Source organism: Pteropus alecto, unplaced genomic scaffold (genome assembly GCF_000325575.1).
Source record: "Pteropus alecto unplaced genomic scaffold, ASM32557v1 scaffold25, whole genome shotgun sequence".
In the NCBI taxonomy this organism is placed as follows: Eukaryota; Metazoa; Chordata; class Mammalia; order Chiroptera; family Pteropodidae; genus Pteropus; species Pteropus alecto.
The window spans coordinates 16,128,830-16,146,759 of NW_006441955.1; the positions used below are offsets into that span (position 1 = coordinate 16,128,830).

Genomic DNA, 17,930 nt, shown 5'->3' on the forward strand with positions numbered 1-17,930 from the left:
AAATAATTTACTGTTTAAAGCAACCAATTATTTCCATGATTGGTTAATACTACTGGGTACTCACTGAAATTTATAGCAATACAATAATGTATTCCTGTGGGTATTAATCTATTAACTTAATACCATTCAGAAATGCAATTGTACTAAACCATACTACTGTTCGTAATAAAATCTCTGCAAATTGTCAAAGATGAATATAGAATCAGGTGACAATTTGCTAAGATATTTCTTTGTGACAAGGTGCTACTCAATCATTTTTTCTTCCCAATTAAATAGTGATAATACCCAAAATGATGCCAATACCAAGGAATTCTGGGTAAACATGCCAAATTTGATGACTCACCTAAAGAAAGTGTCGGAACAAAAACCCCAGGCTACATATTATAATGTGGACATGCTCAAATATCAGGTAAGCCTATTTATATGATCAGGGCATCTCTTTCACATCACAAATGTATATTCTAACATACCTAACATTAAATAAAAGTTAATAAAGTAACAGTTCTTTTAATATTATTTAAAAGCTACAAATTTATAAGAAAATAGAAATTTTAAAAGACTACTTGGAGACAGTGATAAAAATATTTATATATATCCTCATTAGGTTAAACTTACAAGTAAAATATTTAATTTAAAAATTAGAGAAATATGTCAAAAAATGAAGCTGAGAAAATTACATCAATTAAGATTATAAGTATTGATGAATTTGTTCACTGTAATTTTATTAAGAACATTAGTGTACTAAAACCTCTCATTTTCGATTATTAAATGTAAGTAATCTAGTGTTTTTTTCTGAATGTGATAGTCCTATGAAATAAATTCGAATAAATTATTTTTTATGTTAAAAATAATTTAATATTTAAAAACTATTTGGCACAATACCATATAGTATATGAGAAATTTCTTTTTGTGTCTAGGATTGCCCTTAACCAAATTCTTACTGATTTAGTGAATAAGCCTGTTTCAAACCAGGTATGAAGTCCAAATATTCTATTGATCCCAGCCATTGATTACCTAGACTGTTTTTAAAGTATTTTTTGTGATTAAATATGTTCAAATTATTTTTTTAAGATGAGGAAATAATTATTTTTTAAAGTTGTGCCTTCATAGAAATCAGTGCATCTCAAACATGACTACTTTACAGTCACCAGGGAACTTATAAACAAATACTTGTTCTGAACTGGTGCTAATTATAGATAAATACATGTAAATACCTATATCACAATCTATTTGTAGATAGAAATAGGTATAGGTATAGGTATAGGTTTAGATGGATATCTGTTAGGCCCTGAAACTCCCAGGGATTTTCATTTAATTGGTTCCAGATGCGACCTAGATATCTGTATTTATTACAAGTCCTCCAAGTCATTATAATACACCCTACAGGTTGAAAACTACTTATTTATATTATTGTAAGACACACTGAAAGTGAAGTATCTATAAATGATGTTACATTTTACAAAAATACAAATGAGTATAATGTTTTTCCTGTAAGAACAGTATCATCTAAGCTTTAGATGTTATTGATAATACTGAACAAAAATGTGACATAATAGTCCATGGCCATGCTACCCTGAACAAGCCCAGTCCCATGTGATCTTGGAAGCTAAGTAGAGTTAGACCTGATTAGTACTTGACGGGAGACCACCTAGGAAGACCAAGTGCTGTAGGCATAAAAAAATAAAAAATGAGGTGTTGTAAGCTGACAAAGTCCTTGCAATCTGTGAGGCCTCACCTAAAATAAAAAAAAAAATTTAAAAAGTGACATAATAGAAATTCATCACTTTTATAATGAAAATATATACCAAATGTATTTTTATTTAACTGTTTATTTCCTCAAAACATTTAAACACAGTGATTGCTTTAAGCTTCTTAGAGAAGTGAAACGGAGTAAGAAAAAGAAGCTCCAATGTAATTTTTCCCTGAATGAGAAGTTAAATTTCAAGGCACATACATGTTTCGTACGTCCGAAAGGGTAAAAATAAAACTGTAGTCATTTCCTTTCATGAACTTTTATTGCAAAGCCCGCATCTACATTTTCAGTTCAAATTAAATTTTTTTGAAATTTTAAATTCCGTGAAATCTCCATATTTGTCATTAAGTGAACCTAGGAAAGTCGACAAAATTCACCTATTGCAATATGAGCTTGATGTAAAATATTAAAATGTAAGCAAGCAACTGAATTCGGGAATTAAGTCAGCTTCCTACTGGCCACTGACTTTCGGCACTTCGTCTCCCTGAACCTCAGTTTCCTCATCTGCAAATAAGAATAACAATGATTCCTGTCTAAATATTTTATAGGTGGTTATGAGGAGCTAGTAGCCTAATATATTTCAAAGTATTCTGAAAAATGTAAGCAGCCCTAGACCTGTCGTTTTGCGTGAAAGTGTGCTCTGAGGAATTTCTTTTGTTTGTTTAGTTATGTTGTTTATCAATAATGCAAGAAATTGGTTGGGAGGCACAATTAGCGTTTTGTGGGATTGTCTGTTTAGTTTCTGGCCATGAGGAGCATCTCTCAGTAATCAGGACAATGAAAAACACACTCTCACATATTCACAGAGCACCTTGCTGGGTACAATAGCTTCTGTCAAGTTGCTGAGGATATAGTGCAGAAAGGAGTGGGTAGGGCGAGGCCGCTCTCCTTTTGGTCTAAAATAATAGATTTCTAAATAAAAGTTTATTTGCAGAGGATCATGCTGCTAAAAATAATTAATGTTTAAAAACTATTATAATGATTATCTAACTAAAATTGTCATCAAAAGCCATGCCTGTCTTTTTTATAAATAACCGATTTCCGAACTTGTTTCTGCAGCAGCCACTATGCCTTGTGAGTTCAACCTGCCCTCAGGCCCTTTCCCTGTGGTGTCCATACGTGCAGATATTGCTAGGCCAATGGAGAGTTGTTTATATTCTTCAAAATCAGCAAAACTCATACGCTATGAATACCCACACAGCCCCTGCAGTGTGCGCTTACTTGGAAAAGCACAATCTCCTAGGGCTATTCATTTTCACAGTGAACAATTAAGAAATAATAATGTTGTGAATTTTTCACTGTGGACCCAGAACTCAAGTTGATATTATCATCTTTAGTTAAGATAAATTTGTGTTGATTCTTCAAACCTGGCTTTTCCATGACCAGACTCACAGTTGATTCTAAGTGGATATGAATGCAGCACTTCTAGTTAGAGGATCTGAGTTCAAGTCCTTATTTTGGCAAGTCCCAAAGGAGTAATAATAATCTGTTCTGTCACTTATTTTTTGTGAAGAGCAAATATAAGAATATTAATAATTAGCATGTATTAAAATGTTAATTATTTACTATGTGCTAGGCATTATGCTGAGTATTTTACAAAAAAACATCTCTTTCAATCTGCCTGACAACTCTGAGGGTAAATATTATTGTTATAATTCTCATTTGGCAGATGAGAAAATACTGAGGCTCAGAGAGGTTTAGTGACCAGTCCAAGATCACTCAGTTTGTAAGTGACAATAAGAACTCACTCCGAAGACTATCTAACTCTTAACCAGTGTGCTACCACCTCCTAATGGTTCATTGTAAACTCTAAAGTGCTATGGAGATTTCAGTCATTGATTATATATTTTTAATCTGTAACAATTTACCTGAAACATCAGCTCTCTCTCACATGGCACCCTTCATGGTGATTTTCACTGAGAGCTCACTGTAAGCAGCACAAACTACACATTATGACTTTTTGATATCTAAGAACATTCCTATGGGAGATAATCATAGCTACTGGTTTTGCTTCAGATTAATGGTTGAGCTTTAAATATTCTCTTTCCTGTCGTTTGGCAAGGTGTGTGCCCAGGGCATTCAGTCCACGCCTCTGAACCTGGCAGTGAACTGGCGATGTGAGCCAGCAAGCACTGACCTACGCATAGATTACAAATACAATACGGATGCAATGACAACCGCTGTGGCCCTCAACAATGTGCAGTTCCTGGTCCCCATAGACGGAGGAGTAACCAAGCTCCAGGCCGTGCTCCCCCCAGCAGTCTGGTAAGGAGCCCCAACCCGCTTCTGCTTCCCCAAAGAGCTCCCGAGCAAAGTCGTCACAGACTTCTTAGCGTTTCTGTTTCCCACCGGGGGGAGATCACAGCAGGCCTGTGTGTCAGGGTTCAAAGCAGGAAACAGAAACCACTATAGCTATTTTAAGAAGAAAATGATTTAACACATGAGATTTAGATGCTCACACAATGGTGAAAGTGCTTGAAGAATAAGCTTTAGACTGGATCGCCAAGATTGTTTCCAAGAAGACCACAGAACTGGCCGGCCAGGAACGCTGCTACTTCCACCATAACCAAGAAGAAAAATTAGAAGGCTGACAGTGGAGCCATTGGATTCAAGGACCCAGTCCTGTCATGCTGATTCAGGGATGAGAAAGCTATGACTGGCACTGCTTTGACTGCTCCTCAACACCCACAAAACTGGAGACTGGACTGGAGCATTGCTGTTAGAAGATCCCATATCTCATTTAGGTTGCTGGTAGCAGAAAACAGCCAAGAAAGCAACAGAAGAATGTCCTCTCCCTCTCTGTGATCCTCCGAATCTCAAGCAGCACATGTAGTTGGTGGAGTCTAATCTGTATCAAAGACCTCAGCTACAGAGGAGTCTGAGAAATGTAGGGTTTTGTTTTGTAGCCTCTGGACTATAAAAATGCACTATAGAGAAAGTATGAGAACAGAAACTGAATAGACACTACGTACCAATAGCAGCTGCTAAAAAAGAACTTATTCTCCTAGAAAAAAAATACTCTAGTGTTTCCATGTGATTGTCAGAAGCAGGAAAAAAAAAAGAATGTTAGCCATATGACAGCTCCAATTTAAATTACCTGCATTAATTGATTGATTAACACTTCCCATCTACTTTTTTCAGTAGATGTGTTTTAGAATTTTTAACTGCGTTGTCCTCTAAGTATTTATCTGAGTGTTGTGGGTGGTTACAATACAGAACGGGAAAGGAGAGAATTTACGTGTATATGCATGGATAGATAGGTAGACAGACAGACAGATAATGCTTAAATTGTAGCTAAAATTTTCAAGATTTTTTTTAAATTAACACTATCTGAAAAAAAAATATGGTATCCATTAAATTAAAAAGCTTGTGTATGCAAAAGTCATTTATCTATTTCATTTTTAGGAATGCTGAACAACAAAGAATATTGTGGAAGATTCCTGATATTTCTCAGAAGTCAGAAAATGGAGGTAATATAATCACATGCTTATTTTATTTATTTAAGGTATCAAGCAACTATAAAACAAAATATACTTAAGTGCTAAAAGCAAGCAAAATATTTCACTTTATCTTATTTCAGCCAATAAAAGCAAATAAGTCTTCAATAAATCCTCTACTTCTCTTTTTCTGCCCAAGACCCCACATCAAACAGACCATGCTTAAAGCAGAGAAAAGCTTTTAATGAGGCATGTTTTCACTCTGTATCAGATCTCACACTCCCTGATAGTTTAGATATTTTTCACTTTCCCTCTGATATTAATCATAAGTTGAAAAATCATTGCCTTCCAAGTAGTATGCTCTCAAATTTTGAAGTACCGTTTGTCTGAATTACGCTTGCATCAGCATACAAAGAGAGTCTCTTATAATATTTAATGATAAATTTTATTCATTACCATTTTGTCACTGAAACATCTCCTATTTCCTAAGTTAGATTTTGTGTGTTAACTTTTGAATACAGTTTCAAAAATTATTTCCAGAATGTTGTGTTGGCTATTATCTTGTAATATATAATAATCTTTTTATAGGGGTAGGTTCTTTATTGGCAAGATTTCAGTTATCTGAAGGCCCAAGCAAACCTTCCCCGTTGGTTGTACAGTTCACAAGTGAAGGAAGCACACTTTCTGGCTGTGACATTGAACTTGTTGGAGCAGGCTACCGATTTTCACTCATCAAGAAAAGGTTTGCTGCAGGTAAGTGCGTATCTTTCAAAAACAATGTTGCCTTAGCTACTCTTCCTTAAGAAGGAATAGGTTGTGATTTTCTCATCTTCTTCCTCCTCCCCTTCCCCACTCCTAACCCCCACTTCCCATCACAATTAGAAAGCAAACCAATTGTTGAATTAAGTAAAACTAAGACAGTAGACTGGAAGTCAGGAATTAGGAAAGCCCTGGCTACTTATCATGGCTCTGGCTCTGTTCCTCAGGTGGGGCTGGCCAGTCATTCCCATTATAGAGATGTGAACACTGAGGTTGATGAAGTGGATTATACTTTTGTTATACTGACAAAGAAGATACATGTTATTTGCCTTTGAATTTGGCTCTCACCTGAAAACTTTTCTTCTCCAACAGGACTTCATAGATTTTAGACTTGTCAGAGATTTTAGACTTGGCTGAGATCTAAGAGAATCCATCTTTCACTGTAATAGCAACCTTAAAGAATCTAGGCCAGAGATCAGAACTGATTGCCCATGAACTGAATGTGACCGTCAGATAGGTTTTTGACACACGCGATCGTTTGTTAGGGAGGGATTCCCCAATACTACAGTAATCATACTTGTCAATGATTTTTTGGGATAAGTCCTAGTGTTTTTTGCTGCTCTACTGATATAATTATTAATTTATACCCCTTTCACTCTCAGAAATGACCCAGGTTTGAAAGTAATTATATGACTATTCTTCTTATAAGGCGGATTCTCACATCCAGGAACAAATCTCCCTATTCTGGTTAAAACCCAAACCCCTGCAAAATGTTTATATATGGAAATGTGAAAAAGCAACTAGCTGGTCTGGAAAATTGAAAACTTAAAAAACGTTATGTATCTTATATTACTATTGCACCCCTCATATATGTAGTATTTGGCTCCTAGGGTTAAGGCAGGAGGAATATAAATGTTAGCCGTATAATAATCACATTGTTGAACTAGCAGGTAACCTGTTGATATGTTGTTTTGTTTTGCAGGAAAATACTTGGCAGACAACTAATAAAGGCTTATGCAAAGATTTGGAGGATTCATATAATGGAGAACTGTTGTATGAGAAACAGGTTTTAATTTTGGTTTGACAAAAACAAATCAAAATCTGCACTTGGGATATATCTGCTGGAAATGTCCATGACTTTTCAGCTGTGATTTCCCTCACACAGTACCATGATGACCAGTCCTACAGTATTTACTTCTAGGTGTAATATTGTTATGGTTTTAAAATGTAATTATTGTATTTGTAAATTGTACTCATTCCAGTAAGGCAGTTAGACACCTGAGTTTTAGCATTTTACCATTCCTGAAATGGATGTAATTTAAACTGTGGTATGTAAAATTTTCAGTAGTACTGTTGAATGGCACAGTGCTTACAGAGGTAGATTGCATTTTGTCAATAAATAAAATTTAAATATAATATTGATAGCTATGATAAAGGGGGTGCCACAAACAAAAAAATTAAGTGGAATCAGAAAAAAACTTTTTTTCTTCAGTCCTTAGTATGTTTTACTCTAGTGCTAAAAAAAAATTCTATCTTCAAATGTTTAATGGGTTAAATTCAGAGACTATTTCAGGAAAAAAAAATCTAAGGTTACAGTATATTCAAAGAAAAGCATTAATTACCACTTTTTAAAAAGCTTTTTTTTCAAACTGCAAATTTCATAAAAATGCAAACTGTGTAAACAGGGCCTCTTATTTTTATAACTTGTGTAAAAAGGGAAAGCAATTCATATTTAAAGTTTAAGTATATGAAATTATCAAGAGTAAAGATTTTGAAGTCTTAACTACTTCCCCCTTTCTCTACAGTTTAGCAAATGTAGAGATTACTGAATAATCAGTCAGACTAAAGCCAAAATTGTGATCTTAAAAATTCAGGACTTTCCATAATTGAACTGGTTAACAATTTTTGCACAATTACTGTACACAGAGAGTTTCTCCTAACCAGCATGGAGTTTCCTCTTTACTCACAGGAATCAAAATATTGAGACTAAAAATCTCAGAAAAAAAAATTTTAGTCCCCTGTTTAAATCCGGAAGGAGAATTTTAATTGTCATCATTTATATCGCTTAGGAAGGGAAAAAATAAGCTTTATAAGTTAAATTCTGTCCACATAATCGTGCAACAAATTTCCTTTTAGATAAGATTCATTGTCTGTAACTATAAATCTTTGCCATTCTTGGGGAATCAAAAAGAGAGTTATCAAAAACTTATCATGATTTTGTCATTGCAAGATATAATAAAAAATGTACTCAGTCTGGCCTCATAATATGGGAATTCAGATAGAGGAGCACTTCTTCAGGGATCTCAGTTATAAAACCTTTCTTCATTATGATCTGAAAACGTGAATTTTTTTTCAAGTCACAGAATTTATTTTAAACATAAACAAATTCCTATTCTAGCTTATACTATTAAATAACTGTAATTATTAAGCTGTTCTATTTATTATCAGTTGCTAATTTTTATTTTACATTCACTCATATTTGACAAAGAATCTTTAACCTCTTTAAATTTTAGAATCAAATTAAATTTTGTTAGTCTGACGCTTGAAATGAGCTTGTGACTGGCAGTTGGTTATAGTGGAACTTTCTAAATTAATATTTGTACTTCTGAATCAATGCTTGCTACCCAGAGATTTTTCAAAATTATCTGTTTTACCTTAAGATCCTTACCGTTCAAACAAACTCTCAATTGGCTCCCCAAGTCTTGTGTTGAAGTTTTTGAAAAAATAATTAATATGCTCATTTTAAGTAAAGATACTTAATTTGATTTTGAAATCAAAATAGAAAATGCAAACTTTTAAATCCCAGGAAATGAGGAAATTTCAAATACTGAAACCAATGGAAAATAAGCAGCAAAAAATTATCCAGCATATGAATATTTAATGTGTTTTTAAGTAATCAATTAATGAAAACATATTGAATATTAACACAAAGCATATTAAAATGTGTAAATATTATTGTTCTCATGTCTTGCTCTTTATATTTTATTTTATATAGTTCTGAAGTGAATTAGTAATTAAACAAGGATTTTTTTGTCAAAGAATGATTTTGTTGATATTGTAAAAATGTAATTTAAAACATAGATTACAATAGTCCCTAACATTATTTAAATGTTTCCAGGAATTAAAATTTGAATCTACAAAGGTATCCTATGATCCCTTAATTGGTCATTGTGAAACAGAATTGAAGTCAATGATTTCAAAGTTACTAAACTTTGAATAAATAGAAACTCAATAGAGAATATATCTCTTTTTCTTTCAGAAAATAGGTGAAATAATAACACAATAAACTTATATCAGGGAGATTTTGGTGTTTTTCTTTTAATCTTGTAGTTTATAATCTCCTATTACACTTGTACCCACAGTACTGTGCATTAAGAATTCATGTTAGAAAAAAATGATCCTAAACAAAGCAAGAAATCAGGTATAAAAGAAACATTAAGTCAGGTCCATTATCAATTCCTTAAACAGAACAAAATGAGCTAGTACATGTTAAGATTTTCAATATTAGGGGTCAAAATAAAAAGAAAGTGTTCTCGTTAACCAGAATACCATTTCCTAAGCATTATGATTCAAAAAGGTTCTGCTCTAACAAGAAAATATGAATGATACTGCTTTATTTTGGCAACATGAAAAATATGTTTTTTCCAAATAAATTCCATATTTTCATGATATTTTTTAAAATAAATTTTTATTACAAATTGGTCTGAATTTTATCATAATTGGAATTCATAATTCCTAAAGATTAAATTTTTAATTATTTTTAAAGCTCTATTCTTCTCTACACCTACAACCAAAATGAAAATTCACTGTCTGGTGTTTGGAAATATATTTCACATGTAAAGAAAGAATGTCCACATTTTAAAATGGTTTCAAGTAAATAGAGAGCAAACAGCTCAGAGAGTCAAGCTACAGATGTTTTAGTTTTGTTTTTATGTATTTTTACTCCATCTCAATCTGCAAAGTGTTTGAGACCATAATTAAACATATTTTCATTTCTTCTTTTCAAAGAAGCCTGGTAACTACATTAGTTCTCCCACTAACTTCTGCTGTGTGACCTTAGACAAATCACTGTCCTTTTCAGTTTCTCATCTTTAGAATGAGAGATTGGGATTGCCAGTGGTTTTCAAGTTTTTTTTAACAGCAGAACTTTTTTCTACTAGAATTGCACATGAAATCCTGTTAGGCAAAACAATCAAACTGCTAGAACTAGCAGTTTAAATCTGGGCCAACCAGAGCACTGTTTCAACACCATAATAACACATTAATGATCTGTAAAGTTTCTTCCATCTCTGAAGTTCCATGATTCTATTTGAATCAGATAGATCTACCTTTGGGGGGCTTTAAAAGAAAACATACAATCACAGTAATTGACTGATATACAATAAAAATTGATATTTATTTGAGTGGTTACCACATACCAGTCTCTGTAGATATTAGCTGATTTAATATTTATATCAACTCAAAAATTGTAGGTACATTTTTAATTCATATTTTACACATGGTGACAGATTAATTAATTTGCCCAAAGAGACAGCCGCTAGAAGTAACCTAATAATCCTGACTGTAGAGGTAGCCCCTGACTTGTTTTCCTTGTTCATTCTGAGACATAGATATTTCTGTTTTATTTTACATTTAAATACCAAGATAAATATGCTATAAAAAAAATAGTATCAAAATAAGGATAGTTCCAATAGCAAAATTGTTGGGAAAAAAATGTTTCTCAAAGTGTATTACATGAACCACTTGTATTATAATTTATTTTAAAAGTGCGATGATTTTGGTTTAGTCACACTATATCCCCAGATCCTAGAAGATAACAGGCATCGATAAATTTATATTAAAAGAATAAATCCCTAGAAATGGGGTTTAAGAATCTGTACTTTGACAAGCACCCCAAATTTGACAATCACTGCCCTAGTAGATTTCTCAGGTCCTTCTTAGTTCTAACATTATATCAGTTTTTAAAAATTAAATTGAAACTTAAATACCATTTTTCTAGTGAATTTATTTTTTCATTCAGTCCATTAAACATCCTCCAGTCTGAGAGAAAGAGAGAGAGCACTTTACCTAGGAAAATCCCCATCTTTTCCTTAGAGTTCTGTTATGCTATCTCGATCTCAATTGTGGCCTCAAATGCATTCTCAGGTTTTCATATTTCTGTCCTTCTCATGAATGTCTTAAAAAAATTAAACTAAGCATTGGGGAGGTTGCAAGCTGTGGCTCATCCCAAACACAGTCCTAACAAATATTTTCCTCCTTGCAAGGGGAACACAGACATCTAACTTGTGAGTTGACCCTATTTATTTTGTAGGCCTTTAATCAAATGCTTTATGAGCATGGATTAGTGTCATTCCAAAAGAGGTAAATCAATCTTTTTTGGTTCTGCTTTTCTTTTTTTTTTCCCAAAATAATCACAGCTGAGTGACACAGTAAAATGTTCAGATATCTACCAAGGAGATGAGTTTGTGTGGTTTTTTTTTTTTTTTAAGCTTTCTTTTCCCCAAAAAGATTATGCATTTGAGCAAAACCTAATTCAGTATAAATATATTAATTTTATGCATTATTTCTGATTGTCAATTCTTTAAAAATGGAAGCATAATTTATCAAAACGAGAATGATCTCCAGATATCACTTTAAAAGTTAATATAAGTAAACATAATGTTTCCTTGAAATGAGTCAAATTAAATTGTTGGTATGAATGAACAAATCAACCCATATTAACACTGATTAAAGAGACTGTTCTGATGACCCAACCTACCCCGTTTTAATGTGTGCACTTTTCTTGAAGCTTTATTATATTTTACTACCCCCTTTTATTTTTCATTTGGCAAACAGCATTTAAATGACATTTCCTCACTCATGAATTAAACATGGATACCATTACATTACTTTTTTGTGCATGGAAAGAGTAGAGGAAAAACGAGATAGGAGTACAATGTTTATTTCCAAATATTAAAAACAAGCAAACAAACAACAAAAATCCACTAGCCTCTCTCTTGTGTCATTGCTTTGAAGTTCTGTCTTCTGTAGGCTAGAGTTACATTTTTAATATCTAATTGAAATCTAAATATCCTTCTTAAAAGAATGTCAAATTTTAGGATCTATTGAATTGACCCTGGTTACACCTCTTGATTTTCCCTTATGTTTAACATCTGATTTCTATCTAAAATGAGCATTCCTACCTGAAAAAGTCACCTCCTTGTTGACATTCACCATGGGCATAATAATTTATTCTCTAGGTTTGACTTCTAAGATTAATTTTCCTTTGATTTATAGTATTTCTGATTGCCTCTTTCTATCACTAAAGTACTACATTGCCTGTTCTAAATATATCTGTCACCTAATAAGAAAAGATGTTTTGATGAAAAGCAAATATATATTTTATGTATTCTTTAATGTCTAAAAGAAAATAAGTAAAGGATATTTCTACTAAATTCATCTATATTCCAGTATTTTCCAAATCATGTTTAGGTCTACTGGTTCTGGCAAATATTCACTGTGGTCTGAGAATAAATGATCCTATATCATAGTTCTCACTCTTTGGACAATGATAATGAATGTTAGTGTTTTAATAAAGCTGAAAAAAGTTATTGGATCAGGAGAACCCTTTTTTCCTAAACACACCTTGAAAAAATTTAGAAAAATTTTAACACCAGTTTATATATTTTTCAACAGCTAAGAAAATATATAACGATGCTTTGACGAGATGCTCTGTTCTTTTTGTTTCAACATGAAGGAAAATTCCTACCATTTCAAATGAATTAGAATCTATTTTAAATTGCATTAGTACATATTAATGAATTTAACTTTATTATCTAAAATATTCAAAATAAAACAGTAAAACTATTTTAGTATTTTAACTATTATTTTTAAGATATGTACCTGTGACCAGCACATCAGACCACTATCTGTTGAAGATAGTCCAAATTGTTTGCAAAGTGGAATTAATGCTAGTCAGCGATCTTTGGGAACATTTTATTAAAGAGCTTTAAGAAATTGAATTATGACAGATCAATGCTGACAACATTTTTACATAATCTTGTTAGAAATTATATGAAAAACATTTTAGTTAAAGCTAAGAGAAATGCACTATTTAACATAGATTTTGCAGGACTCTACACTGTTAATGAGCATTCACAGTTCTTTTTTGCTTTGCTTTATTTTTCAAATCAATTGTTTTCTACACAAAATAATCAACTAAGTTCCTTTAAAAATTTCCTAAGTAAACTGTTATCAGACAGAAAAGAGTAAAGCCGAATAACTACATTTCTCTAAAAATAGTTCAATTTTCAATTCATTCAGTTTGTGAATCAGCTTGATAGATCATAAGCCATTTATCAGTTTTAAATATTTCATTGAATATTTTATTGAATATCATGCAAATGTTAATTCCATCTCATTTGTTCCATTGTATATTACTTCATTGATATTTTTCTTTTGTTTGTTTCTTCTTTTTTTTTTTTTTTTGGCAAAACAAATGCTTAGTGTTATTCATACATTATTACTTCAACTACTTTAAATGATATACCAAATGACTATCAATGGGATCAATGTCCCAAAGTTCCAAAGCCAGATTTTTTCTTTTCTTATGACATGCTAGGGTTCTTATAGCTCTGTTGATTTTGCACATCAGTATTTAGTTCTTGCTTTGTTAAATGGGTACACATGAAAGAGATTGGTTCCTATCTGATCTCTCTTTCTTCTCTCTCTCTCTCTTTCACTTTCTCTCTCTCTTTCACTTTCTCTCTCTCTCTCTCTCTCTATATATATATGTATATATATATTCATAAGCTATATATTTGGAAAATTGCTGCTGAATAATTTTTCTTGAGAAAGCCAAGTGTTGCTATGATGATATGCTAATCACATCTATAAGCAAAGCTTCACTACAGGCCAAGCAGCAATTTATAGAGCTGGCTTTCTAAACTGTTTAAATATTACTGGGTTTCAATATACAAAGAATTCTTTTTTATTTTTTATTTTGTATAGGAAAAAATCTATATAAGTGAAATTATCAAATTTTAATTTTTAGGCCTACAAAATGACAATGTGAGGCATGATTTTTTTTTTTTTTAACAATAAGGGAAACAAGGAAAAGAATCTCAGAGAAATCATGCTGTGCTTCTTAAGGTAATAAAATTGAGTCAGTTGTCTTTCTCAAGGAAAATAGTGTTAGTGTATACTATAATCTGAGTTGGTTATAGCCTTTCTTATAGAGTTCTCCATGACCTTTGTAGCAAACATAAACTAAATTTATGACCTTGTTACAGAATATATAATTTTACAAAATGCCTTAGGCATTAAATATTTATAAAAGGAATTATGAGTTAAAATATAAACTTTTTAAATTTAGTTAAAATGTCAATGCCTGGCTCTTTTTCCTACTTATATAATTCAACAGAGAATATTTGATTCTTATAACCATTACTGCTTTTTATCTGTGATGAAAGCTTTACTACTTCTTTGCTGTGCTCAAGAGAAAAGCAGCAAAAGAAGCAACTGCTTGTTCCTTCACAGAGCTGCAGCAAAGCTCTCTGTTGAGCAATGGTGATAATGAAGGTGTATTATTGACTTATTGAAGATAATCGTGAGAACATTTTAACATTACTTGCCTTATAAGTTAGAAAAGATGTGGATATCATTCTTTGTAAATAATGATTTTTACAATTTTTTTTCCTTCATAATTTTCCCAATCACTCATTTCACAAAATCCTGAATATGCATTTAGTTGTCATGGCACATTACTGCAATGAGGGTTCCCATTTCAAAACAAAGTTTAATTATATGTGAGAACAAGATGAAATATCTGAGTAAGTGGTTATTTAAATGTGATTTTTTTTTCTGGAAAATAAATGAAGAACATAAAAATAAATTCAGTTGTGAACCTCTTTTATTACCAGCCTCTTAAAATTTTACCCATATTTCTGTAAAACTTCACTGCGCATTTAGGGTGGGCAAAATGGGGAAAAGGTACGGCACCGTGCAAGGACTTGGGCGTGGGACAAGGTCCAGCTCTATAATTTAAACTATAGACTTGAGCAGGTTACCCAGGATTCTTCATTTCTTTATCTTAAAAAAAAAAGAAAAAAAGGAGTTGATTAATAATGTCCCCTTATCATACATAGTAGTCAATAAACCTTTCCTGTTCTTATTTTTCCTGTTCTTATTTTTTAAATATGAATTGAGTTTGGCCAGAAAACTGTAATGCTCTTTCTCTGACACTATCATAAATAACCCTTATGGACTCTATTGTTACTCAAAATGTATCGCTATTGTCAGCTAATGCTAAATGTACTGAGCAGAGACATTATCCTATTTCTGCCTCCAATAATTGCCTACTATATGAGTGTCCCTTCTGAGTTTGGTTTTGTTTGCTTTGGGCTGGGGGAATGGCTCTGGAGTTGGAAGGGGGATAGTTATTAAGAAGGAAAGTCCTGTTAGTTATGTCAGGTAGGTCCCCAACCCCAAACAGCCTCCACTTCAAAGCTTCTTAAACTTTTAGGGGCTGCAAAGAGTGGCATGAAGGAGCCTGCTTGTTAAGCACAGGAGATAAGCCAATGACTTTGAGTGGGCCCTGAGAATATTGTTTAATGTATTAAAAATCTCAAGTTTCTAAATGTAAAGGGACAGACCTGTTGGGAAGACTAATTAAAGTTAAAACCGTTTGCCAATATCTGGTAAATGTAAGCTCTCGAGAAATTATCCCCATTATCAACCATCCGTGCCTTGGAAGGTGGTGGTGGAAAGGGTCCGAGGAAGGGAAGGGCTTGCTTTACTTCCTCCCTGTCCTAGGAGACCACAGCATTCCCCACTCCTGCCCATGACATCTGCGGGCAAAGGAACTGGATGAGGAGTCTTCGGGGGGCTGCATCTTGAGTTTCAGATATCCTCTTCTTCGCTGTAGAATGAACCAGTTCCCCTCCAGCTCGCGGCCACCCCGGGGTGCAGCAGGGCTCAGGACGGCCCCCTCTGGACAGTGATGATCCTTTACATTCTTAGGGAGGCTCAGAGGACCAGGGGCGGGCCCAGGGCTCTGTTTGAGGAGGTCACCCTGGAAACAGGCCGCGGGATCCGAGGATAGTGTGAGGGCGGTAGCCCTCAGAGGGAGACCGGGAAGACAAGAGCCTCGCCTGGCCCGGAGTCCCTGCAGCAGACGAGCCCGAGTCTGAGAGGCCCTCAGCAGAGCCGCGGCCGCAGCTCCAGCCCTGTTGTAGGTAAGTGCGACTCTGCGCAGCGCGTCTGGGTGTGAGCGGAGAAGGAAACCTGCATGTTCGAGCACTGCAAGGACTGAGGAGGGAGGGCACTGTGTTGAGAGAAGGCCTGCCTGCCATGGCCACGACCTCTCTGACGGCTTACTCCTTCTCTCCTCAACAAATAAAAGAAAGCGGCCCCAAATTTGGGAGCTGGAAGTAGGTCCTGGCCTTTGGTCACCCTCGCACCTGAGCTGGCCAGCCTGGTTCTGCTCCTGGAGCAGGATGAGTCCTGAACAGTCATCCTGAGGCCGAGCCGGGGCCTCAGCCCCTCCAGACCTCCAGGTTCCGACTCTGGCCTTCTGGGCAGCTGTGAAAACAGGTGAGCAGACTGAGGTCCGGCCATGTCACTTCAGATCAGAACCTGAATAACCCATTTAATCAGTCTCAGTTTGTCCTATCCACACACTCACACAGACACACTCATATACACAGTCACACACAGACACATTCATATACACAGTCACACACAGACATTCTCATACACATAAGCACACACACAGATGTTCATACTCATTCACACAAACACACACATACACACCAGCATACACTCACAGAGATGCTCACACACACAGATTCACACACACATTCAGTACATAGACACACCTCACACTAAGGTGCACACACGCTCACAAAGGCTCACACTCACACAGGTATTCAGATGACCATTCACGCACAGAGATGCACACACAGAGATGCTCACATGTACACACACAGACACATTCATGTACACAGACACTCATACGCACAGCCTCACAGTTATGGGGACATGCACTCACACACAGAGACCCACCCACAGAGAGACAAACTCTCACGGGCACACACAGACATTCACACTCATGTACACATTCACATAGGCACACAATCACACACATGTGCGCACATACATACACCACTGCTTCCCTTCTCAACACACAATACTTCTGCCACATCTGTGTGCCCTTCAGTACCCTTTGTCTCTCTCTGCCCTGACACTGATCACACGGTTTTAGGTTGTGTTCTTATCTCAACTGCCAGTTCCTTGAAGGCAGGGTCTCTGTTTTAGTTCTGCTTTAGAGCCTAGCACAATGTCTCCTTGTTAGGTCTCTCAGATTTATAGATTATAAAATGATTTAAGTGAGTATCTAAATTGGTATGTAGGCAATAGGGCAATAGAGTTACAGTCTAAGTTATGGGAAGTCTATTCCTACCAGCTTTTGAACAAACATTTGTAAGAAGGAGGTAGGTTTTTCAATAAATTACTTAGTTAAATGTCAAGTTCTGTTTGATCTTTACAAAGTAAATCACAATAGCTTGAAAAAAATATTCTTTGGAGAAGGCAGTTAATTTTAATTTTTAAAGTAACAGTAACAACAACAAACAGCAAACTTTCATCAAGAATAAATGGGAAGGCAATAAAAACTATTGCTTTCATGTGGGATAATATCTTTCTTCTACACATGGCTATCTTTTCTCAGTGACTTTAACCACTTCTGCAGTTAAGCATTTTTGCTACAGTTTAATATCTGCTTATGTATAGTAAGTATGCTATTGCATAACTAAAAGTTATCATAGTTACCATATTTCTGGTAATACTAACCAGAATAAAAACATATACTAAAATCACTCTTAAGGAAACCCCATTTCCTCAATCAAAAATTGGTAGAAAAAATAGAACAAATCTCTGTGTTATACTAACTTAAATGTTTTCAGATTTCTCATCTGATTTACGAAAGTTTTCCTCCATAGGTT

At 34.3% G+C, this 17,930-nt stretch overlaps 1 protein-coding gene and 1 pseudogene across 1 annotated transcript in view; both read left to right on the forward strand.

Moving 5' to 3' along the window:
* Nucleotides 1–7,526, forward strand: part of SGIP1 (SH3 domain GRB2 like endophilin interacting protein 1) — a 183,368-nt gene extending 175,842 nt beyond the window's left edge. Inside the window, 5 exon segments of the mRNA XM_015595069.1 lie at nt 277–409; nt 3,816–4,018; nt 5,159–5,223; nt 5,779–5,943; nt 6,932–7,526. Coding sequence (XP_015450555.1) covers nt 277–409; nt 3,816–4,018; nt 5,159–5,223; nt 5,779–5,943; nt 6,932–6,954 — 589 coding nt within the window. The 3' untranslated portion in view covers nt 6,955–7,526.
* On the forward strand, nt 1,556–1,673 carry LOC112486043 (annotated as a pseudogene).
* Nucleotides 7,527–17,930: the final 10,404 nt, after the last annotated feature.